Source organism: Gobius niger, assembly GCF_951799975.1.
Source record: "Gobius niger genome assembly, chromosome: 23".
In the NCBI taxonomy this organism is placed as follows: domain Eukaryota; kingdom Metazoa; phylum Chordata; class Actinopteri; order Gobiiformes; family Gobiidae; genus Gobius; species Gobius niger.
This window is the reverse complement of record NC_136874.1, coordinates 3,152,949-3,178,252: the sequence shown is the minus strand read 5'-3', so window position 1 is coordinate 3,178,252 and position 25,304 is coordinate 3,152,949. Positions and strand designations below refer to the sequence as shown.

Below are 25,304 nucleotides of genomic sequence, written 5' to 3'. Positions count from 1 at the left end.
CTACCCCTGTTCTAAACCATTACACAAAGCAGAATAAAAGGAAGAGCTCTTACATTGAGGTTGGGATTGATTGTTGTGTCGGTTTCCGTGTTCTGGGTCTTGTCCTGAAGCAAACACACAAACATCGAGCGTCAGTAAGAGAATTCTACCATTGCAGTTCTGTCTCTGCCGCGTCACAGACCTCCCTGCAGCTTGAAGCAGAGTTTCTTCTTCTGGTAGGCGAAGTAGCTGGAGGCGGCGCCGGCGATGGCCACTCCGATGGCGCCGACGATGCCCGCGATCTTCCCCGACCCCGCCTCTGCAAACACAAGACCAGGAAACAACATGAGCCACTTTTCAGGACACGGATTTGAGGCCAACAGAAGCAGAAAACCTTCTCCCAAATCAGTCACTTTTCTTTCCAAAACTGTGTCTCTCCCGTAGCCTTTGGAGAAAAACAACAACATTCTTGCTCCAATATTATTCTAAAATAGCCAAATCAGAGTCAGCCAAAATCCTTTTAATTCAAGCAATGATCATACAGATTTTGGTCAAGTTAAATCTGCCAGTGGATTAAGTTTGTGCAGTTCATTTAAAAAATAAAACACGTTACTTCAAGTAAATTAACCTCGTAACTCCCACCTGAAACATGTTTTCTCCAAATTCTCCAAATCTAAAAGCTTCTACAAAACATGGAATAAAAAACGAGAGGAAAATGAGGATGTAAAAGAAACAAAAAAGCGACAAAAATGACAAAAACTCAACAAAAAAGTGACAAAAGAGCAACAAAAAAGCGCCAAAAATCCAGAAAAAAAAGCAACAAAAAAAAAGACAAAAATCCAGCAAAAAAGTGACAAAAATCCAGCAAAAAAAGACAAAAATCCAGCAAAAAAAGACAAAAATCCAGCAGAAAAAAAGACAAAAATCCAGCAAAAAAACTGACAAAAATCCAGCAGAAAAAAGACAAAAATCCAGAAAAAAGTGACAAAAGTCCAGCAAAAAAGTAATAAAAAAGTGACAAAAACACATAAGGGAAATAAAAAGTGACGACAATGGCAAAGAGGAGAGAATGCATTTGGTTTTGGCGGGTGGTAAGAGGTTAATGTTTATTTTATAATTTTAAGTTTTTATGCTAATTTACGTGAATATTAGACCCTGTTCCATCGGCAGAATATTTTAACCATCAGCACAAGTCAAGGGCAAATGTACTTATTTCCAGAGGTGGGCAGTACATTTACTCAAGTACACACTGAAGTAGCTTTTTCTTGTAACAGTACTTTCATACAGTGTCTTTTACTTCTACTGCAGTACCACATCCGTCCACCAGATGGCCCCCTACACCAACACACTCCCCTCCTCTGAACATAAAAACCTTCAAACTCGAAGCTCAACCTGATAAACCTGCTTCTGTGGCACATTTACAGCACACAGGAGCAGCACGGTGTCCAAAAACATGCACAATAGCTGAGGTTTAGTCCAAACTGTCTCTAAAAACACAACGGGGAGATTAAAGCGCCCGCCCCGCCCCGGCTCTTGGGTGTGGTGGATATCTAATACGACTGTGACTGAGCCTGGCAGAGTTTGAAACCACAGTGAGTCAGCCCACAGGGGTGTGTCCTAAAGCAGGGCGTTGAGAGACGGGACGGAGGATTCCCCCAGTCATTCCGGTGACTAAAGTTTGAGTAATAGGCTTGAGCAGCGGTTCTTAACCTGCGGTGCGCGTCTCGGGTTCTTTCGCTGGTACCAGGGTTCACACAGGCCACGACAAGTCACTTTATTCCTCTGTATTTTCAGTTTGGGATTTGACCCAGATTCATGTCTGTGCCAATGGGGCAAGAAAATTGTCCCATTGGCAGTTTTAGTTTGAGGAACATCAGTCAAAACAAGGTTAATATTCTCAATTCGAGTCATTTAAACCCATACCTGAGCTCTAGTTTGTGTGGTTTACTCTTCACTCTCTTCTCTGATCATCTGGCTTTATGTAAATGAGCAACATGGCGTCGCCCGATGAAGAGATATCACCAAAACAAGGAAACACGCTCTAGTATTTAGTTGAACACCGCTGTGGCTTTGTTTCAATGAGCTTCTGCAAAGTTAAAAGAACCAGCGTTTTTTTCTCCAAGGTCTTGTATTGATGATGGGAGAGTGAGACCACAGCGCAAAGCCTTCTCCAGCACATCCCAAAGATCCTCAGTGGGGTTAAGGGGAGACACTACAGACAAATCTTCACAATAACATGTTTAATTATTCACTTTCTCCATAGATTTATTAGAGAGATTGTATTTTCTCACATTAGTTCGACTTTATCTCCACTCAAGTCGTTCCTACAGCCTTGGATTTAACAATATTTGGAAGTTTTTTCCAGAGGGATTTTAAAAATATAACCTGATTTATTGAGCTTTGAATTGAAAAAAAAAAAACAAGGCGAAATCTTACTTTTTTTTCTTCTTTTTTACAGATTGTTCCCACTATGAACACCTTCTTTTTTTTTTTATCAAGATCCTAAATCCCTATTGAGAAGAAGAAGAAGAAGAAAAAGAAGAAGAAAAAGAGGGAGGAGAAGAAAACGGAGGAGAAGAAGAAGAAAAAGAAGAAAAAGAGGGAGGAGAAGAAAAAGGAGTAGAAGGAGAAGAAAAAAAAGGAGTAGAAGAAGAAGAAGAAAAAGAAGAAAAAAAAGGAGTAGAAGAAGAAGAAGAAGAAGAAAAAGAAGAAGAAAAAGGAGTAGACAAAGAAGAACAAGAAAAAGAAGAAGAAAAAGAAGAAGAAAAAGAGGGAGGAGAAGAAGAAAACGGAGAAGAAAAAGAAAAAGAAGAAGCTCCACCACACATTCACTCACATCATTCACCCTGGCCTATTGTACATGTTTTTAGTGGTAGTGGAAACCGGAGTACCCGGAGGAAACCTACGCAGACACGGGGAGAACATGTAAACTCCACACAGAAAGGCCCCGTCCAGGTGGGAATCCAACCCTGGACCTTCTAGCTGCTCATATGTGTGTCAGTGATCTACAGCAGAAGTTTCAAGTTGACATCTCTACATTTAAAAAGTTTCCCTCTTCACCTGCAGCGTCTCCTTTAAACTGTGCATGTATTTCTAAGCTCGAACCCATTCGGAAACACAACACAGACGAGTGTGTTCTCCATCAGCTGATCTTCCACCACATCTGACACTCCTGAGACTCGACACGCTCGTTTCCTCCTCACAAACCGCAGCGTTCGGAGCGGCGATGATTCGGACGCCGACTATGGCAGGAATGTGCGAGAGCTGGTGTTAAAGCAGGCGTGTCCCGGCACGAAAAACAAACGTTCCCACACACGTAAACTGTCAGAAAATCACAGGCGAGCTCGGAGGCGAGAAAGTTTTACGAGCTGTGATTTATTGACATTCGCAAAACCGGCTTTTAGACACGAGGAAACCGGGATGATCAGGTTATGCTAACCCATCAGGACTTCCACAACCATTTTCAATTATAGCCGATTTTTATGAATAGCTAATTCAACAAAATCCCCTCTGAAAAAATCTCAGGATCCAACACTTCCACAATAATAAAACAATAAATTTAAACATGGCTCTATCCATTGCTTAGATTTTGTTGCATAAAATATTGTATTATTGTATTAGTTTGTGTGTGTGGCTAATTTCCCTTTGTCGTCTATAGAAACCTGGAAATCTTGTTTTTTGTTGCAACTTCTACCTCGCTGAGCCGGGTTGTAACAAGTGGGGGCTCGTCCGGGATTTGAACCCGGGACCTCTAACAAAAAAAAAGAAAAACATCTGCATGTCGACATTAGTAATCTACAGCAGTGTTAATTTCGGCGACTAAAATATTTAGTCTTAATTTTAGTCAAAGTGATGTTTTTGTGACTAAAATTGGACTAAAACTAAATTAAAAGTTTTTCATGAGACTAAAATGTCCAGATATTTAAGTTGAGTAAAATAAGACTAAATAAAAATGAAAAGGAGAGACTAAAATCATCCAAACTTCTATTGTCCGTCTGAAAGAGCCTCAGATCATGTAAATTCTCTGCCAAAGGATCAGCTCTGAGCTTTGTTCATGTGGAGCAGAAACATGAAGCAGAGGAACAAGATTAAATATGATTATAATGAATATTGTAAATGCAAAGTCGACTAAATTAGTCTTAAATTTAGTCGACTAAAATTACATTACATTTTAGTCAAAAGACTAAAACTAAATTAAAATATGTCGTCAAAATGAACACTGATCTACAGCAAAAGTTTCAACTTGATGTCCCCAGAATAATTCTCCCCCCTCACCTGCAGTGTCTCGTCTTAACGGGGTAACTCGTGCCCCACGAGTTACCCCGTGGGGCACGGGGTAACTCACCCTGTTTCCCCCCTCCTACTCACAGCCCTGATTTGGAATAAAAATGTACAGGTATCCAGCCTGAGCTTGGACTTATTTTGTCAGAAACATCTGGGGGACATTTTGTTGAATATTTTACAACCCATTTACCAAAGTCTAAGTAAGCACCTGGATTTGAAGCCACTTTCCTCATTAAAAGAATAAAACAAAAGCAGACAACGCCATGTAAAAGCTCATTTTAATACCTCCTCAACACTCAAAAAAGAAAGCTCCCACAAGCACACTACAAAAACAAAGCACCAAAGCAGTAACACGGGTCAAAGGTCAAAGGGAGAGTTGCATTTTGTTGCTTCTACGTAAACTTTAGCAGCTGCTCAAGAACTGCACAGTGAGAGACTCAATGTAAACTATTCATGTAAACTCTCTTTCAAATCCAGTCAGATTAAAGTCACACTGTGTAACATTTCAGCCAATATTTAGCATTAATTAATAGCATTTATTTCATTACAGGTGGAAAAATGCCTTAAAAACAGATGTCATTATACAGGGAGTCAAAAGATAAGTTGTTTTAAAGGTCAGCACACACTACATGACTTTTAAATGATTTTATATAGAATGGGGGGATCACACTACACGACTGGATTCAGGTCGATTATAGAACGTCTGGGGGGTCACACGGAACGACTGAGAATCGTAAGAGCCACACACGATTCTGAATAGCTGATATTTGTCCTCTCTACAGTTTCATTTCTCCTCCAGCTTCAAAAACTGACCCTGAATCCGCAAAGACAGGCCTGTGTTTGTGAGCGGGAAAACGCGTGTGTCCCGATTGGTCAGCGGTGTCAACAGTGTCACAACACCGCAGCGAAGGCATCGTAAAAGACACTGAGCATCCCTTTGCATTCAGAGTTTCCATTGCTTCTGTCTGGGCGTCGGGTTTTTGATGCCAATAAGCCACACAAACCGGAGAAAAGTTTTGTTCCCACAGCCCTTTCCTTTATGAACAAGTCGGGATCAAATCATTTATTTGTTGCTTTTCTGGCACATTTTTGTTCCGTTTTCATCCTTGTTTCATCGGTATTTTGATGCTTTTCTTTTAAGCGCTTAGATTTGGATAAAGCTAGGTTAAATCGGGGGGTGAGAGAAAATTGAGAGGCCAGACCGGTGGCCCGAGAGCCAGTGGCCCTTCTGTGCTCTTCCAGAATGGACATATGGCCAGTCCGCCCCTGGGTACAAATAAATGAACCTAACCTAACCTAGGCTAATGCTGCTACAAAGCCTTACACTTGGCCTTTGATAGTTCTGTCAAATGGAGATAAAAGTCGGCGACGTGAGGAAGCGGGAGGTATTTTAGTGGATTTAATAAGAAAAGAAGACAAGGTGGAGGAGAAAGCGAGAAAGCACTCAGTAAGAGCCGCTAAACTGTTCGGTGATATAAAGTCGTGCTGTGGCCAAGAAATGAGTTGTTTGTGCCGCTGCTTTAACAGAGAAATGTAAAAGGGAGGTGCTTCTGTGTTTTTCTGTCTTTATATCAGTCTATCATTGGCCGTGTTCACAAATGAAACGGTAAAATCTCCCACGTTTCTCCTGTGTGTCCAAAATCGGGCTTAAAAATCAGACATGTAGTCGTGTCTTCCTGCTCCACACGACACGATTCGAACGCAAGTCCAGTCGTGACCCCCCCACACTACGAGACCCGACTCTGTGACTCTGCCTTCGACTAGACACGAGAGAAATCGTGCATAAAAGTGGTGCAATGTGAGCTGACCTTAAGACGTAGAAACTTACAACCTGAAAAAACTGTCCTTAAATGTGACCTTTTCATCCATAACGTGACGAAAGCGCAACTTTAGCCGCGGACGATTGAAATTTTACGCCTTTTCCCAAATAAATAAGTAAATAAACAAGACTTTTACCCCCTGAAATGGAAAACAAACCCTCACCGCGCTCCCAAAATCAAAACACGCGTAAAACTAGGAATGAGCAAATGTAGCAACATGGCAAATATCGGAAAAAAGTCCCAAACATAAACCGTAAACCCTGCGAAAACCTGATCAGAAACAGCAAAACCAGCACACTTCAGCATTTGTAAAGCGTTCATTACGATTATAAACAGTTTCAAGGCAAATGGGAACTTTAAAAAGAGAAAAAGTTCAGTTTTTGACATCATTTTTTGGTCCTACTTTATACTGTGTTGGGTGAATAACGTACTTAAGGTTTACAAATGCTTCAAAGTGTGTAGATATTATTAAGCTACATCAAACTCCAGCCCCTTTATTCCCATATAAACCCTCCTCTATTATAACTCCTGCTGTTGGTCTCCGGGGGCAGCATTGAGCAGGTCCAGCACTCGCTCTAACAGCGGAGCCAGCGTTTTCCTAACGTTGGAAATCCACATAAAGAAGTCCTCGGGGACGTTAGCATTTAGCATCTTCAGGATACGGCCCCAATCAAACTCTGCATCTGCAACGACACACAATCGAAGCAGGTTTTTAACAAGGAAGCCGGGGCCAGATTAGGAAATATTCATCACCATCAAGAGCCAGAACATTACGACCACACGGCTATTTTACTACTTAAACCTGATTTAGTTTTTATGCTACGAGTTGAGAGGCATTTTTGTCTCGTTCTTTAATTCAGGAACAGACAGCAAGTCAGATTTAGTGCTTTTTAAGGCTATTTTAATGCCTAAATACAGTTCCTTTAACCTCTGAAACCCCGCCTTAATCGAGCACATTTTCTCCAGCTTTACCCCAGTCCAAAAGCTTCTGGAAAAAAGGTGTGAAAATAGCAACAAAACAGACGAAAACAAGGATGAAAATGTGAAAAAAGTGAGAACAAATTGGTGAAAAAGTGACAAAAAAATTACAAAAAATTACAAAAAAAATGACAAAAATGGACAAAAAAATGGACAAAAAAAGTGAGAAAAAATTTACGAAAAATTGAGAAAAAATGGACAAAAAAGTGATAAGAATTCGACAAAAAAATGTGAATAATGTGACGAAAAAGTGAAAAAAAAAGAGACAAAAAAATGGACAAAAAAAAAAAATCGAAAAATTTGACAAAAATGAGATGACTGCCCAACAAAAAAAGTGATGAAAAAAAATCTGATGATGTGAGGAAAAAGATCAATTTAGTTTTGTAGATCTTAGCTTTCAAATGAGGCGTTACACTGGCCTACAGGATTTGGGTAAAGCTGAACTGGAGAAAATGCTCTCGGTTCAGGCGGGTGTTAAGAGGTTAACCTCTTTAACCCCGCCTTAATCGAGCACATTTTCTCTAGTTCAGCTTTACCCAAATCTAAAAGCTTCTTCAAAAAAGCACCAAAAAATGTGACAAAAAATCTTAGATCAGTCTTGAATGTCTTAGCTTTCAAATGAGGCTGGCCTGTACTGTAAGATCTGTTGAAAAGCTTTTAGATTTGGGTAAAGCTGACCTGGAGAAAATGTATGAGGTAAAATAGTTGAGAAATGTCTTGTTGTGGGTTCCCTCTAAGGAAAAAATATATTTACTAATAAATGTAGATTTAATGCCAGTTTGAAATCGATTCTCTTCACGAGGGCCCTATTCAGTTTGATTTATTTTCTATTCAGTTAAGAATATCACACAGGACCAGTTTTACTTGGATATGCACGGCATGTAAGAAGAGCTAATGCTGAAAGTAGTAACTTGGTAAATTAGTAAAATACAAATATTTACATTAAGAATTGAACCCCACCCCATTGTGGCCATGTGCGTAATACTGCACTGGTGATGACACACCTTTGACAGTAAACAACATGGCCGCCACCACAGAGATCAGAGGCTGTCCATGGCAAGGTTTGGAAGAAAAACACTAACTTTTTGCTCCCCGGAGGGCTGGGCAATCAAAATGAAGAGCGGAACGTGCCGAACTCGGAGCAAAAAAAGTACGTCTCTATCTCATTTAGTTCCAAAGTTATTGTCGACTGAAAAACACGACCTTAGAATCGATTCAAGTGTTTTTGAATCGTATCGGCCTGTTCAAAGGAAAATCGATTCAAATAGATTAATCAATTAATTCAGCCCAGCCCTATTATTAATGACTTTTTAAGGCCTATTGCTCTGAGTATCGTGATAGGTATTGTGTGGTGACAGGTGTGGTATCATCAGCCCAACTCAAGTCACCTCACAGATCAGAGACTACAGAAGAAGAAGAAGATCACTCCTCCCGGGCCTCAACCTTCACCTGAACTCGTCAGATCTGGGCCTCGTTGTACCTGGTGGTGGTGGGAGGAGTTGATGGCACAGATCGGCAGCCTCACTTATGTAAATCTACCCCAGGGCAGATGAGGCTTACCGCCGGCGAGTGTAATTAGAGTGAATGAATAACACACAAAGTGACTTTGAGCATTATCATTCATAAACTAACATTCCTACAGTTTAAGTCTGACTTTCTCAGAAATACATTTTCCTGCTTTAGAGCTCAATATAGCTCAAACCGATGATGGTCATAATGTTATGGCTGCTCGGTGAATGAATGAAGATTCAAAATACCTGACGGACGCCCAACATTGATATATCCACACAACAACAACAACAACACCAGCAAACAACAGGCAATGTCCAAACCGCGCAAACTCACTAAAATGTCCAGATTTCCAACAATTCCACTTATTTCTATAGGATTACACAGATAATTCCCTGGTTTATTTCTGCATTTGTCATTGTGTTCAAGTCTCAGGGGTTTGGGGCAAGAATCCAGACAAGGGACTGAGCTCCTACTGTTTTATTATAAAACCTGACACAGAACATCATCCTGCAAAAGCCTGAGATTACAGAGCTGAAAACATCAGCACAAGAATAAAAAATCATGAATCATTCACCAAGAGGACAGAACTTTTTAGGGATATTTGATTAAAGAAAAACATTGTTTCTGCCAGTCACAGCCAAGCAGCTGAAACCAAAGAGCAAGTAACTGATGTAGTTTTAAATAGTTTTCAGTGCTTATAAGTATTGTTGTGTAAAGGCGAGACGCTGCAGGTGAGTAGGGAAACTTTTTAGTAGTAGTAGTAAGAACATTCTGCCTTATTTTTTTAAATTAAAAACTCAATAAATCAGGCTTGGAATCAGATACTAAAACATCCTCTGAAAATAACTTTCAAAACCTCTGAAAGTTTGACGTCTGCAGGAGCGACTAAAGTGGAGATACTGCGGCACCAATGTGACAAAAATGCATTTGGAGAAAATGGCCCTTGATATGACAATTTTCCAAATAAATCTATGGAGAAACAATGAATCAGTGAATGATGAAACGAGGCCAAATTGGCCCAAAACCTGAAAAAACTTCTGTTTTGCCACCGTAACACCTTAAGCCTCCTTTACTTTCTATGAGAGAACGCACACGAGGCTGCAGTGGCGCCCTGAGGAAAACACAGGCTTTAAACCTCCTGCAGAGGCACAGACGAGACTCTGGCCTGTGACAAAGACACCACGGGGAACTTTGTTTGGAGGCTCAGGCTTCAGGTGGAGGATGTTAAACTCGTGTCTGTCGCCAACTCACTATTAACCTGCATAAACAGAGCCATGTCTGATCTCTCTCTTACATACGTGTCTTCTTTGATTCATGACTCATGTATAAATCACGTGTTAAAGCCCACACGGTTTGAGAAAGAGCCGTGACGCGGCGCCTCCAGCGTGTGTTGAAATCCCTCGTGGACGTGTCAGAGGACGTGCCGCGGCGCGCTGAGCTCTGTGTGCGCTGGACTTTAAGTGCATTTTCTCCAGTTTGGCTTTACCCAAATCTAAAAGCTTCTTCAAAATGCAACAAAAGAGAGACAAAAAATTTTAACAGAAAAGTGACAAAAATGTGACGAAAAAGTGACAAAAAAAGTGAAAAGATCTGTTTAGATGAGTTTTGTAGTCAAATGTGGCGTTGCACTGGCCTATAGGCGGCACGGTGGCGCAGTGGTTAGCGCTCTCGCCTCACAGCTAGAAGGTCTCAGATTGGATTCCCACCTGGACGGGCCCTTTCTGTGTGGAGTTTGCATGTTCTCCCCGTGTCTGCGTAGGTTTCCTCCGGGCACTCCGGTTTCCCCTACCACTAAAAACATGTACAATAGACTCCCCTGAAAAAGAGATTCTAAATCTCTGTGGGACTATCCTGGTTAAATAAAGGTCAACAGAAATACAAAAATAGGCTGTGACCTCTCAGATTTGGGTAAAGCTGAACAGGAGAAAGTGCATCAGGTTAAGATGGATTTTCAAACTGTATTGTGTGTTGTTCCTGTCATCAGCGGTGAACAAGCTTTAATTACTCAAACCTTCGACTTATTAACACAACAACACGTGGTTTCTGTAATAACTTTCACCGGAGTAACTGTCCTGGATCAAACTTTCAACACGTCCATGCAAAAAAAAAGTGTGAAATCTCCACCAAAACGACTTCGAAGCCCGACAGTAAAATCACGGCGGTCGATCCAAAACAATAACGTGTTTCCTTCGGGAGCGGAAAGTCATAAAACCCCGAGGAGACAGAGGCCGGACAAAGACAGGAAGAGCTCCCACTGACACAGGAAGAAGAATTAAAGACATTTACCTTGAGCCTGGTCCGCTCCACCTGCAAGACAATAAACACACGGGTAAATAAAAACACTTATTACAGGTACAGGCAGATAAAGACGAAAAAAAAACTAAACAGAATATCCCAAATCCACTTAGAAAAAGTCTTTGTGAGTAATACAGTGAAAACCAGATGTTCACATGCACTTCATAAAAAGACACATTTGCATTTTTTTCTCACTGTCAGACATGAAACCAGAATTTACTATGATTTTTTTTTAGGTCAATTAGAATTTTAAACATTGTTTCTATTTGTCAAATTCCAGAAGAATGAGAGATAGAATTTTCTACACATTCTTTTATCACTTTTTATAAAACCAAAAGTTTACATACGTTCCATTAATATTTGGTAGCATTGCCTTTAAAGCAGAACTAAGTAACTCGTGCCCCTTATTAATTGTCCGTGAGAGTAAATACTACGCTGACAGAAAAGACAAAGAGGGATATTGTTCATCCAATTACACAATGGAAATATTTTTCACTCAAACTTGGCTGTAAATACTGTTTAAAGTGGAGCTAGCCCGCAGTTAGCTTTGCCCGTTAGCCTGTTAGCTTCTTCTTCGTGATTCTATTATTGTGTATTGGGTCTCCGGGTCGGTGCAGGCAAAGTTGCATATGTGGTTTTCTGGACAGAGACACCAGGGGGAGATGAAAGACCCTCCAATCATCCCTTTAACGCTTGTATTACCCCCAGAGGGACTGCGGAAAGGAATTATTAAGGTAAACACGTTACTTAGTTCTGCTTTAAACTGTATATTTTGGGTCAAACGTTTTGGATTTCCTTCCACAAGCTTCTAACAATAGTTGGATGAGTTTTTCCTCCAAACAGAACTGGTGTAACTGAGACACACGTGTAGGCCATACATTTTAAACTGGATTGAGATCAGGACTTTGTGACTGTTACTTCAAAACACTGACTTTGTTTTCCTTAAGCCACTTTGTAACTGTATCAAAGCTTTAACTTCCTGGCTGATGTCTTGAGATGTTGCTCCAATATTCCACATAGTGTTCTTTCTTCATGAGGTCATCGATTTAGTTAAGCGCACCAGCCGCTCCCACAGAAAAACCCCATCCACACCAGAAAGTGAAGATATTACTGCGCAGACGCCGAAGTGCTCCTAAGGTGTTATTACGCCTCACAATATAGTCCCCCTTTTTATCCACTTAGAAAGTCCACAGGTTTGAGAACTCACCGTTGTGGTGGTATCGTGGATCCTGACCTCGACCTGCGTTTGTGAAGAGAGAATCTTTTAAGCTCAGAACATGTGGCTCCAGTTACGCCGCGGTTTCACTAAACAGTTACAGTCTTTGTCTTTTCAACTGCGTGGGACTTCATTTCAACTCATTTACGGATGAAAATGATTTGCTTAAAGGGACTTAAAAATGTTTAAACCAAGTATTTTCCTCCCCCTACATGTTCCAGCCATGTCCTAATAGAATGAGCTCAGACCTGTTCACCACAACTGCCTCTAAAATCCTGCACTGTCACTCAGAAAGTGCCGTCATGTATTTTACTATGGAGACTGCAGTTACACATATGGCCTGAGGTGGCAGTAGTGAGTATAAAATGGCCAACTTGTCAAGAAGCTTTTAGACTTCCAAATCTAAAAGCTTCTTGACTGAAGAGCAACAGTGTAACGACTCATTTGAAAGCTAAGACCTACAAAAGCGATCGTCACTTTGTTGTCGCCGTGTTTCTGTCTCTTTTTTGTCATGTTTTTGTCATTTTAAGTTACTTTTTCATTGCTGTTTTTTGGTTGTGTTTCCAGCATGTTTTTTGTCACTTTATGCTGTGTTTTTATTGCTTTTTTGTCATGTTCTCCCCACGTTTTTGTCACTTTTTGTTGCATTTTAATCATGCTTAATGTGTCACTTTTCTGTGGCTTTTTTTTTGCTTTTTCTCATCGCTGTTTTGTCGCGTTTTTGTCACTTTTTTGAGCCGTTTTCATCCTCGTTTTCATCGCTATTTTTTCAAGAAGCTTTTAGATTTGGAAAAAGCCAAACTGGTGAAAATGTGCTCAGTTCAAGTGGGGGTTAAGAGGTTAAGAATGGGTTTGGATGAGGACCTATTTAATCAACATCTCCATGGAGACGGGCTGGAGACTTTACCAACAAAGGTCTTCCATATTGTTTTTCCTTTCTAAGCTCTGCGTTGTTCTTACCTCCACCCCCTCTGTAGTCGTCATCGGGGTTATAGTGCCCTGCGTCCGGCTTGTAGTGCCCTCCGTCCGGCTGGTAGTTCCCTCCGTCTCCACCACCACCACCGCCGCCGAGGTTGAACAGGTCCTTGTCGTCGAGCGAACCTCCGCCTTCGAAACAAATCGCAAAAATTAATGTGAAAAAATACATCTTATATCTTTAGAACCAAGTTTTGATTTGACTATACGGGGTATAAATATGTCAAAACTAAGTATTTTCCTCCCCCTACATGTTCCAGCCATGTCCTAATGTGTAGAATGACCTATTTACCACAACTGCCTCCCAAATCCTCACTCAAAAAGTTGTTAATTCGGGTCTGAAGTGCCGTCATGCACAAGTGCAATATAGAAGATGCAGTTACATGTATGACCTGAGGTGGCAGTAGCGAGTATAAAATGGCCAACTTGCAGCTAGCCCCTTTAAAGGAAGTGACTTGGTTGTTTCAGCTCAAGTAAATTATTTTCTTCCCTAATTTTTTCCCATTTTTCCATTTGTTAAGTGTTTTTTGTCCAGTATTTTCCAATATTTTTTACACATTTTTTCACCTAATTTTTTCTGACTTGCTCTTTTTTTTTTAACAAATATTTTCCCTATTTTTTTCAATTATCCAATTTTTTTTTATTTTTTTTATTTTTACAATTTGTCCTTAATTTCACCACGATTGTTCTGTTTTCTGTTCCGGAGTGTGTATTGTAAGGCTTTTAAAATGGACAAAGCACATGGATAAATGAGCTTTTACTGGAGCTTTTATAGAAATATGGTGGAGTATTTACCTTTTACCAAATGTAGTGGCGTAAAAGTAATATGGTTCAGCAAAAGAAAAGCACAGACTCACCTCCGCTTGGGTTCTGTGGCGTGTCCACGACGGGCGGTTTGGCCGGGTAAGGGTCATCATCACCTGTCATTGATGAAAAACAACATTAATACGGATAATTCCCTACAAACAATAGCGAAAAAAGCAGTTAAATCCAAAAGCTTTACCTCCGAGTGCATCAGACAGGTCTAAACCGAAATCATCTGAAAGGAAAAGACTTAGTTCGCATTTATTTTGACGATACACTGACAATTTTAATCTCTTTACAAACCATCTTTTTTGGGTGGAAGTGTGGGCTTGGGCGCCGTGCCTAAGAAAACAAACAAACATGTTATGAATGTTCAATAATAAAAACGAAGACAAGGGAACAATACGACTCTCGAGGCTAAAGCACCGGCCTCATGTTAAATCTGGGGGGGAAAAAGCTCCTTAAACACAACCGGGGCCTGTCATGTGGACTAGTCATGCTCTTGGGTAAGTTCTCTTCTTAAACTGGCTGCAGTGGTTTTGTCTCCCCCACTTTTCCACAAGTGGTATTTCCCATAGTTACCTTCGCACATGAAGGCAGCATTATTCAGCGAGGTAACATATTAGTCATGATTCTACAGCCGCAATGTCTTGTATGCCATCAGCGCATAACCTGGCTAACGCCAGGCTGCTGTGTGCGCTCGAATCATTTCGAACTGCTCAGCAGCCTGGGGACCGTGGCCAAAATTTTCGCATGGATTTGGGAACCAATCACAGAACGAGGAGGGACGGCAAGGCGATGACGCGCTATTCGATATACGGAAGCGGATAAAAATGAAAACGTTTATTCACGGATCCAACATGACAGCAGTAGACACGAGGGTATTTTTCGATCAAGCTTTAGACCTTGTTCTACAGCGGGTACGTCATACATCATTTCATACGATGATACGATTGGCTGTGGATACGTGCAGACGCGTGATAGACATTCGTATCGCCCAATAAACGACTATGGACGATCGTAAACCACACCTCTCCTACGAGAAAACGAATTGGTGGTCCCCAGACTAAATATCACTTGTGATTTTAGTCTGGTGTTAGCCAGGCTAATCAGCGCAGGCAAAACAAAACAAAACCTGCTGCTGAAATATTAATGCTCTGCTCAGGGCAACTAAACACTTCCTGTAGCACTTAGAAGGTGAACATAATCCAGTGGCAGGAAAGGCTTTATGGGACGATTTCACTGAGTCTAACCTTGACTGACAAGTTAGCAGGCACATCTTTTGCTTTTTGGGGGGCTTTGAAAGGGGGAAAAACACACAGCGCTCCACTACTTTCTATGGCAGAAGAGCCGGAGAATGACGAATAGTGTGACGTATTATGGGGCAGTGACTGCATTGGGGCGGGGTTTTACGAAAGGTTCTTAAGAAAATCACTGCAACCACGACAAACTGCTATTTCATTTGGATAATTCTGTAACTGTATGAAGTGAAACGAGCATTTGTCCTCCTCAAAGAAGGTGTTTTGTGGTATAATTCCATACAACGTGTGAGCTTACCGTCATCCAAAGCATCTGCGAGGTCAAAACCTGTGGGAGAACAAGAAAACGTTTTTGGTTTTAGTGCAGCCGTACACATGACTATAGAGAAGTGTGTGTTTTGCCGACTGTGATTCGATGTATACACTGTTGCTATAGCAGCAGCAGAAAAAACAATTGATGGACATGAGTCACTGCATTGTTCCCATGCTGCACATTTTAATCCAAGCTTAAACATTACAAGTATTTTAATGGGGTTCTCGTGCTTTCTCTGATTCGTGAAACAGTGCAGTGACAATTTTCTGGAGATTTGTAAATGTTCCATCCAAAAGGGGGATTGAGGTACTTCGTTTTTTGAATGCAAAGTGGACATAACTTGTTTTATAGATAATACTGCAAGTGCAAGACAAACGACTTTCATGTGAGGAGCATCACTTTGAAGCGTTGCCCTAAAATAATCCAACAGAGACACAAAACCAGGGGAAAACCCTACAATAATTTCATTTCCTGTTTATGTCATAACACAATGTTGCTATGTTGAAGAAGAATCGACGAATCGAGGTCGGTCTTCTCTGTGTTACTGTGGCACAGTGGTTAGTCTGTCTCCTGCCCTCAATAAGGAGGTGTAATATGTGTAAAATGACGAGATATTTTTCACTATTATGACTGAAAGAATGTGTTTGGACTGGGAGAAGTTTGAAAGAAGAAATTTTGCCTGGCTTTGTGAGGCTCAGAACTTGATAAACCAGCCTTGGGTTTACATATCAACACATTGCAGACGTTGGATACCTATATTTTTGCGGCTTTTGTTCTTTTATCCGTCCAAAAACCCACATGAAATCCTCATTAAACATTCCTGCTGCACAGTTTTGGTGAATCTAACCACTATTTAAATACTTTCCCATTTCGCTCATCATCGATTCACTGTCATTATTTGTTACATAATGTTAATAATGTTCTGTACTCGCACTCGTAGTAGAAACTGGACTTTCCTCTTTTTGGCTTAGATCATATTCACACCTGCTGCTGACTTTGCCTTTGAGCAGAGACCGAGACGTCTCGCACAGACTGTCCCGCCTAAAACCAGTTCTACCCCGGCGTCGTTTCGCTCGGGGATCAGAAATACTGCGGTGTCAGTTTTGTTCGTTACATTTTGTTCGATGCCAGTGCTTTAGCGATACCTGAACGAATACGTTTCCTGATACCTGTGCAAAGAAATGTGTCGTCTAGAACCAAAAAACGGAACAATAATGTGTGGAAGAGCAGCTGCAAATTTACAATATAGGAGTCATCTCTAATGTCAGGAAATGTGTGGAATAATGTGGAATGATTTGGGAGAAATTGAGGCAAAAATAAGGAAAATAGTGTAGAAAGTTGTAGGAAAAATTTGGCAAAAATTGGGGGGGGAAAATAGCAATAAATTGGGAGGAATAGGGAAAATAATAGTAACGAAAAATGACCAAAAATAAGGAAAAAATGTGGCAAAAATAAGGAAAAAAAATTGGCAATAAATTGGGGGGAAATAGGGAAAATTATACTGACAAAAAATGAGCAAAAATGAGGAAAAAATTGGTAAAATTATTATTTTTTTAAATGTAGCAAAAATAAGAAAAGAAAAAAAATGGGGCAGAAATAGGAAAATAATTGGGGGTAAATTGGAAACAATGGGGTAAATATGGAAAATATTACTGATCAAAAATGAGAGGAAAATGTGAAATAACTGGGGCAATAATATTAAAATGTGGGAAGAAATGGGGCAAATAATGGGCAAAACTATTTTATTTTTTTAAACTCATTTGTTTGAGCTGAAACATCTTCATTTAACACTGTCCCTGCAGCAACAGCATCAAAACTTAAATCTAAAGATAGGCGTTTTTTTCAGTACTTCCCTGTGATACCATCATTTTTTTTAATACCGCCCCAGTTGTGTCTTTTTCCTTTTATCCTAAATCAACAGATCAGACTAAAACCAATACGCCCATCCCATGCCAACTCTGTATCGAACTTTATCACGTGAAACTGCTGATGAATCTCCAGTCATAGCATCCACGTGACTGCACTGTCCCGCCGTAAACATGGTTCTAATTTGTGACTCAGCCTGAGTGAGTCTCGTGCCATCTTTGTTCTTTCGTGTGGTTTATTCGCAGAAAACAGACCACATTTTTAGAACACAGGAAACACTCGACGCAACTTGGCATAAATTTGCAACACTATATGCCACAGCTCAACTCCAGCTGCAAAATGAGGAGTTTTTATAGTCAAGATGCTTGTTTTTGTAAGTTTAAGGCATGATTTTGTCTTATGTTTTTATCTAACTTGCACAACGAAAACCAAATTGTCCAACTAAATGTGATTATATATTAACATCTTAACCCCCACCTGAAACGAGCACATTTTCTGCAGTTTGGCTTTAACCAAATCTAAAAGCTTCTTGAAAAAAGTGTCAAAATAGCACCCAAAGCCAAAAAAGGGCAACAGAAAAGTGACCAAAAAGTGACGAAAACAAGGATGAAAAAGTGACAAAAATGTGGGACTAAAACGCAAAATAAGAGTGACAAAAACGTGACAAAAAAGCGATGTAAAAAAGTGATGACAACACAGGTCTTAGCTTTCAAATGAGGCGTAATCTATTTAAGTGTGACTTCGCGACTTCCGCTTACAAATATGTCAGAAAAAAAACATTAAAAACACTTAAAAACAACCATCAATATTTCTGAAACTCAACAGTTACCGAACCTACTTATTTCTCAGTCTCATTACCCAAAAATGCTGCACCTACTGCTAAAAAAGCATTACTAAAGTCACTACTTCCGGGGTTAGCGTAGCTGCTGCGCCGTTAGCATTTATCTCTGCTAACCCAGATGTAGCGATTTTGGTAAATATTACTTTTATAGCAGTAGGTACAGCATTTTTTGATAAATAAGTGTGTTCAGTAACTCTGTTGAGTTTCAGAAATATTGATTGTGGTATTAAAGAGTTTTTTGTAGTTTCTCGCACATCTCGGGACCCGGAAGTAGAGCTGTGACGTCACCACTTAACAAACGATGTTTTTTTTTAAGTCACGATGGTCTTGACTTTAGCCTTCAGGTCTTAGCTTTCAAATGAGGCATAATACTGGCCTGTAGGCTGTGATCTTATTTATTTGGGTAGAGCTGAACTGGAGAAAATGCGCTCGGTTAAGACGGCGGTTAAGACGTTAAAAACCGTTGGGTCAATTCGAGCAAAACTGAGTGTGTAAAAATGCAATAATGACATGATTGTTATGAAAAAAAAGCAGCAATGTTTCATAAGTTTGACATCCAACAAGTTTAAATAAGTTCACGGCTGTAGTTTTGGCTCAAGTGAATGTAACGAAAGGCATCTTCGAAGAATGTGGAACAATAAATGCCAGCCGTAGCTTGCGGTTTATAGCCGTTTGCCGCCAACTCCATAAAATGTATAGCGAAAACGGGTTTACCTCAACAAACCAGTTCTAAGCTAGCTATTTTTTATATTATTATTTTTGCTATTAGACAAATAAACTCTAGTTAAACAGACTTGTCATCTTTTAATGTTGTGGAAATACATATATATAATAATATTGAAAGCTTATGACAAGTTTCTTACGTAAAATTTGACGTTGTGTCATTTTTGTGCACGTTTGGAAGTCATTAGCATAAATTTGGTTTGTTTTGAATGAAAAACTACTAAACGTTACGCCCTATTATAGCATTACACAACACGTTTGGCTTGTTTATCCTTAACACCCACATATTTTTGTAATATCATGAGTGTTACACCTAATTTCGGCATTTTTCCATTGTTAAATAGCCCTGTGGTGGAAAAAAGGCTGCTTGCAGGTGTTTTGGGACTACGCCTTATTGTGTTCTAGCTAACTTTATATTGTTTTTAGCTGAATGCATGTGCCATTTGAAGACTGCGGACTTTAAATATAGTACAGACTGTCCAGACGTGATTCATCCGAGCCTAAAACAACCTCCTCAAGTCGAAACTCTGCTTTTGCAAAAGGAAAAAATCACATAAAAGTTGGTTAAAAGTGCTAATAAATAAAGCGTTTGGACGGTGTAGATCAACCAAACAGCGCAGGATTGTGTTTAAGTAGTAAATATAGCCTAGTTTTGCAGGGCGACCTTGTAAACAGAACTTTTTCCATAGTAGTCCATCTTGGTACTCACCGAAATCCTGCGCTCGCGTCGCGGATAGCAGCAAAACGAGACACGCTATCCTGAAAAACAGCTTCATGTTGGTTCCTAATAAGGTTTCCGAGGTTAAAATCTGTAAGTGAATAAAGTGCTAAAGTTTTGTCTCTCAGCGCCTGGTATGTGCGTGCAACCAGCAGACGGACACAAGCGCGAGTGTCGGGTTACAGAAAGCGACTGGTTAACGCCCTCCGTCCCATTGGAAATGACTCACAGGATTAAACTTTACACTTTCCAAACTTAGAATCGGGTGGCTATATGCTAAAAAAGGACAAATGTGACCACGCCGAATGAAAGGGAAGCGTCGGATAATTGCTATTAATGAGTAGTCAACGTTAGATATCGCGGGATTTGATGCTATAAAGCTACAAAGTGCTAAAATTGAGTTAAACGTTAACGGAGTCTAGTTTGGCCGATGTTCTGCGCCCGTTGAGCTGTTTTATTAATTACAGCATTGCGCCCTCTAGTGTGTAAAATGTACGACGGCGTATTGGGGCCATCTTGTGAGGGAGAAGGGGGTTTACGGAGGGAGGAATTAAAGATTTTCGAGTTTATATATACATGCAAATTTATGAGAAAAAAAGTCACAAATTTCCCAGATAAAAAAGTCACACATTTATGACAAAAAAGTAGCCAATTTTCTGGAAAATAAAATAAAGATGTTACTGTGGTGGCCTCCAAAATAAAAATAGCCGAGCAAAGTATACAGTTCAGCTGCTTTTATTTCGGAGGCCAACACAGTAACATCTTTAATGTATTTTCCAGAAAATTTGCTACTTTTTTTTCTCATGAATTTTGCATGTTTCATCACCAGATGGCACCAATACGACGTCTAACCCCCAAATTTGCCAGAATCAATGTCCACAGCCACAGGGAAAGAGGAATAAAGAGGTTTACTGTGAGAAATTCCCATCATCCAAGGAGTCGCTGAACATCCACATAGATGGTGGATAAACCAAGCACACCTTCCCTGTTAACTCCGCCCTCCACCACCTGGTGATGATCAACAATCAACCACCTATATATGACCCTGAACTCCATTGTTCTGTCTTTTCCCTGCCTTCATGCGTCCTGTAAGTTCATTTTTGTTAACCATATGTCTGTGTATCCATGTCTGAACTAGTTTTTACTGTTTTATCCAGACCTTATTTCTGTTACTTTAACTCATGTTGGACTTAATGTGATTTCTAATTGTCTCCACTGTTTCAAAGATGAAACCATGTCTCATGCTCTAAAGGCAAAAAGAAACGGAAAAGAACAAAGACTGGAGAAAAAAAATCTACTAAAACGGATCCCTTGCCTCCTGCCTGTCCATCTAAGGGTTTAACATTTACCAGAGTCACAAAATGTACATTTACACCAACTCATTTTAAGCTTTAAAGTGCGTATGACACACAACATAGTTAACACAATTATATTTAAGGTTTTACTGAAAATTGTTCCCAGCTTTCTTTAGTTTGGCCATTTTTGTGATGTTTATAGTTTCACTTCCTTATTGGACACTGAAAGGAACTTAACTTAAATAAAATAATTACTACAGATCTAAAGAAGTCATAAAATGAAAACCAAAATGTAAGATACAAGGAAGTTAATTGAAGTTCTGTGGCTCATGAAACAAAAACACTTTGAAATGTATCATCCGCTTTATTTAGATCACTCAAATCATTGCTTGTTCATGTAAGCAGTCAGTGATTATGAACTCTTCGACAGCATTCAGCATCTTCTGAGTCTGTGAAAAAGCACAAATCTTCAGTCAGTGGACGTTCATGTTAATTCTATTCGCAGTAAAAGCAGCTTCACCTTCTGAGTTACGGTCTGCGGCGTGGGCTCAACTCCTGGATCAACTTTATCTCCAAATCACTCATTTGAAAAAGCTCCTGAAGTTTATCACGAAGCTCCTTCAACTCTGAGAACAACACACACCACTTTTGTCCATCCACAGTAGCAGAGGATATTGACAACATGCAAAGGTTGGGGATTATTTACCTTCTCTGATGTTGGCGCAAGGTCCTAATTAAAAAAGAAATTAAATATATAATTCAGAGTTAATTCGGATGAAAAACAATGATTTCGCAGCTGTACTCACCTTCTCCAACACCCTCGTTACGGGAGTTGAATCCTAGTTTGAAAAGAAATGAAAAATATACTTTTTAAATGGTTGAAAATGTTAGACGTTTAGAAGTCCTAGTTTAGAAGAGGTCTATTAATCATTTTCAGGCCACAGCCAATTTAAAATCAGGTTAATTAAAGAGCAACTAACCCCCAAATCAACTTTTTCAATCAAGTCTTTAAAGTTAAGTGGGCAGTTAGTAAGGGCGGGACTTTAATCATAAAAACACCTGTGCACCTTTGTTCTCCCTCATTGTTTTGTTTGGTCTTGTCCACCAGGTCAGTAGCCTCGCTCATGTTTGTTCACATAATTGCAAACTTTTATTGTAAAAGAAGATGGATTGGTTGCATGTTAATTTCTTCATTTTAACCCCTCATTGTTTTGCTTGGTCTTGTCCACCAGGGGTCCAGGCCTTACCAGCACAGAGACCAGGAGCCATGTTGCGGAGTATGCCGACCCTTCACTAAGCCCATTCAAGTTCCTTCCACCCATGTCATTATCGAGCTCATCCTACTCCCCAAAACCAACACCAGCTGAACCTCATCCGACTTATCTGCTCCATCAATTTTAGACTTTATTTGTACAAAATAAACAAACCTAAACTATCTCTTGGTCTTTGTCTCCTTGTACCCTGGTGATCGACCCATAGGGGGCGTAACATTGGTTTAAATCCTAAACCGTCTGTCAGATCACGCAGCGTCTAGTTCAGATATAGCGTTAAGTTGAACCTAAATAAAACTCATTAATCTCCTGCTCTGTTTCCTAACATCATTCTTCATTAGAGAAAACTTTCCCATTTTTTAGTTGGTGACATCAAATATTCCCTCTAAATCATGAGTTTGCTCTGAAAGGCATCAAACAGGTCTATTTTAGTAAAGCTCTCCTAGGGGGTTAGTTCTTTAAAGCGACTATTATGTATTTTCCAGCAATGTCCTACAACTTATGTATAATGAGCCACAACTGTGTCTAAAATCCTGCACAGTCACTCAAAACATGTTACTTTGGGTCCGAATTGCCGTCATGCACGAGCTTAATATAGAAGCTGCAGTTACGCGTGAGACCTGAGGTGGCAGTAGTGAGTATAAAATGACCAGCCCCTTTAAGGATTGTTACTATACTGCAGTGAGGCCGTACTGTTATTTGCCGGGTTCAGAGCGTCTTCAATGTTGAAGCCCTTGTCATTTGCCGGTTTCAGAGCATCATCAATGTTGAAGCCCTTGAATTTCTTGTCTGAAAAAGAAATAACGTGATTAACTCCGTAGTATCTCGCAATGATAGTGGTTTCATAAATGCACCTACTGGGTTTTGGAGTCGCGACTGTGGAGAAACAAACATAAGTCGTTATAAAAGCGTGAAACTCAGCGAAGCTTTAAGATGTGAGTGTTGACTTACCCATGGCAGGAGCTGGTTCAGCACCTACAGTTCATAAAAGCAGAAAGTTTAGACGTTTCCCTTGAATAGTCTGAATTTGGTTTATTTGCTAAATCATGGGGAATGAGTGTCTGCACTGAAAAATACACACTAATACTCGTTATTTTGAAAAAGTAATCTATGTAGGTGTTGCTAACTAACGTGTTACTCAGGCCCGGCCCCGGTCAGTTCAGGGCCCTTGGCAAAACTGGGCTTTAATCTAAAGAACAAAGCGTCAAAATAGCGACAAAAACAAGGATGAAATTGCAACAAGTGATAAAAAAAGCAACAAAAACATGCCTGAAAAGCAACAATAACACAATAAAAGGCAACCCAGCAATTAGGCGCCCCTTCCATCAGATGGCACCCTTGGCCAGTGGTTCAGAGTTGTTTACATGTCAATTTCTGGGGTCCCAGCCAAAAAAGTTTGGGAACACCTGCCCTAGCCCTAGAATAATTGCCTGCATATAAAAATCATGACTTTAACGCCTAGAGATGGGATTTATGGCACTTTACTGGGAGCCGAGTCTTTGGCATCTGTTCATTTCAAAGAGCCGTTCAAAAGACCGCCTCTTTTTAATGCAACATTGTAATAACGCCAGCCAGATCGATAATAGGCAAACTTTATTATTTGAATCATGTAGAATGACTGTCTGACAAATCATCTTTAGTTCATTTATCTTTGGCTTCAGTGCAAAAAGCTTTCACTTGTTGTTCCTACTCCATTGTTGGGCTGATTCTTGTGTTCGTTCAGGGGAGTTCTGGGCAAACATTACTAGTATCGCCTGAAATGTTCCACAGTGTTTAAGCACGTGTAATGTTTTGACTCACCTTTGTTGTTGCGCATCAGGTCGTAAATCGTCAGCAGACCTGTTCGGAAAGCACACATTACTGCCGGCTGTTTGTGGTCGGTCTGCGATGTTGAAATATAGGTTTGTGGGTGCGCTGTGTTTGGAGATTAAATTAATGTGTACAGAAGATTTCCTCACTCACCGCGCCTCTCTCTCCCTCCACCTGGAAAAGGGAAGGGGATATTATTCATTTATATATCCAAGTATTCCTTTATATCTCTATTCAATCTCTTGACCCCCACCTAAACTGAGCACATTTTGTCCAGCTTGGCATTACTGAAATCTTAAAGCTAAAAGCAACAAAAGAGACTAGGCAGGGCTGTCCGTTATCACCTTTGGTATTTGCCTTGGCAACCGAGCCATTGGCCATTACATTACGAACTGTTAAAGGATACTCTGGCATACTTATGGAACAATGGAGCATAAGATTTCATGATTTATTGTTGTATGTGTCAAAGACTAAAGAATCTCTCCGGATTATTACGAATGTTTTAAAAGAGTTTGGAATTATATCAGCAAATAAAACCAATTTCTCAAGCAAAAGACAAAAAAACAACACAAAAAACAAAACAGCGACGAAAGGCAGGGGTGTCCATTATCACCTTTGTTATTTGCAATTTGGCAACCGAGCCATTGGCCATTACTTTAAGAACTATTAAAGGATACTCTGGCATATTTAGGGAACAACGGAGCATAAGGTTTCGCTGTACGCTGATGATTTATTGTTATACGTGTCAAAGCTTAAAGAATCTCTCCCGGTTATTATGTTTTAAAAGATTTGGAACTTATTTTAGGATATAAAACCAATTTCTCAAACAAATGACAAAAGGGCAACAAAAGAGACTAGGCAGGGGTGTCCGTTATCGCCTTTGTTATTTGTCTTGGCAATCGAGCCATTGGTCAATATAAAACCAATTTCTCTCATAAAAAAAACAAAAGAGCATCAAAAATGTGCTGGAAAAGCAACAATAACACCATAAAAAGTGTCAAAAATGCGACAAAAAAATCTATGAAAAAGGAACGACAACAAAAAATGTGACATAAATGCGGCAACAACGAGACAAAAACGTTACGATTAGTTTTGTAGGTTTCGCTTTCAAATGAGGCGTTACACAGGCCTACAGGTTGTAAACTCTCTTTTAGATTTGGATAAAGCTGAACTGAAGAAAATGCACTCGGTTAATGTAATCTGCAAATCTTTAGAAGCAATTAATGTATATATTTGTTTCGTCTTTCACATTAAAAATATGGTATTTAGCCATTAAAGTGCCATTTAAAAGCAATACATACATTTTTTGATGGCTAGCAAGCATGTTTTAATCTCAAAGTCAACAT

At 39.9% G+C, this 25,304-nt stretch overlaps 1 protein-coding gene across 1 annotated transcript; it reads right to left on the bottom strand.

The window, feature by feature from the left end:
- On the bottom strand, positions 1–19,833 carry cd99 (CD99 molecule; the record flags this gene model as incomplete). Its single annotated transcript, XM_079581703.1, has 12 exons — positions 19,575–19,833; positions 15,421–15,450; positions 14,167–14,205; positions 14,063–14,098; positions 13,917–13,979; positions 13,045–13,191; positions 12,076–12,108; positions 10,860–10,880; positions 6,610–6,766; positions 1,291–1,337; positions 182–298; positions 1–104 (listed from the first exon to the last, which is right to left on the bottom strand). Exons 1-12 carry the CDS (start codon positions 19,639–19,641, stop codon positions 1–3), a joined length of 861 nt encoding a protein of 286 aa, XP_079437829.1. The 5' UTR covers positions 19,642–19,833.
- Between the last annotated feature and the right edge of the window lie 5,471 nt (positions 19,834–25,304).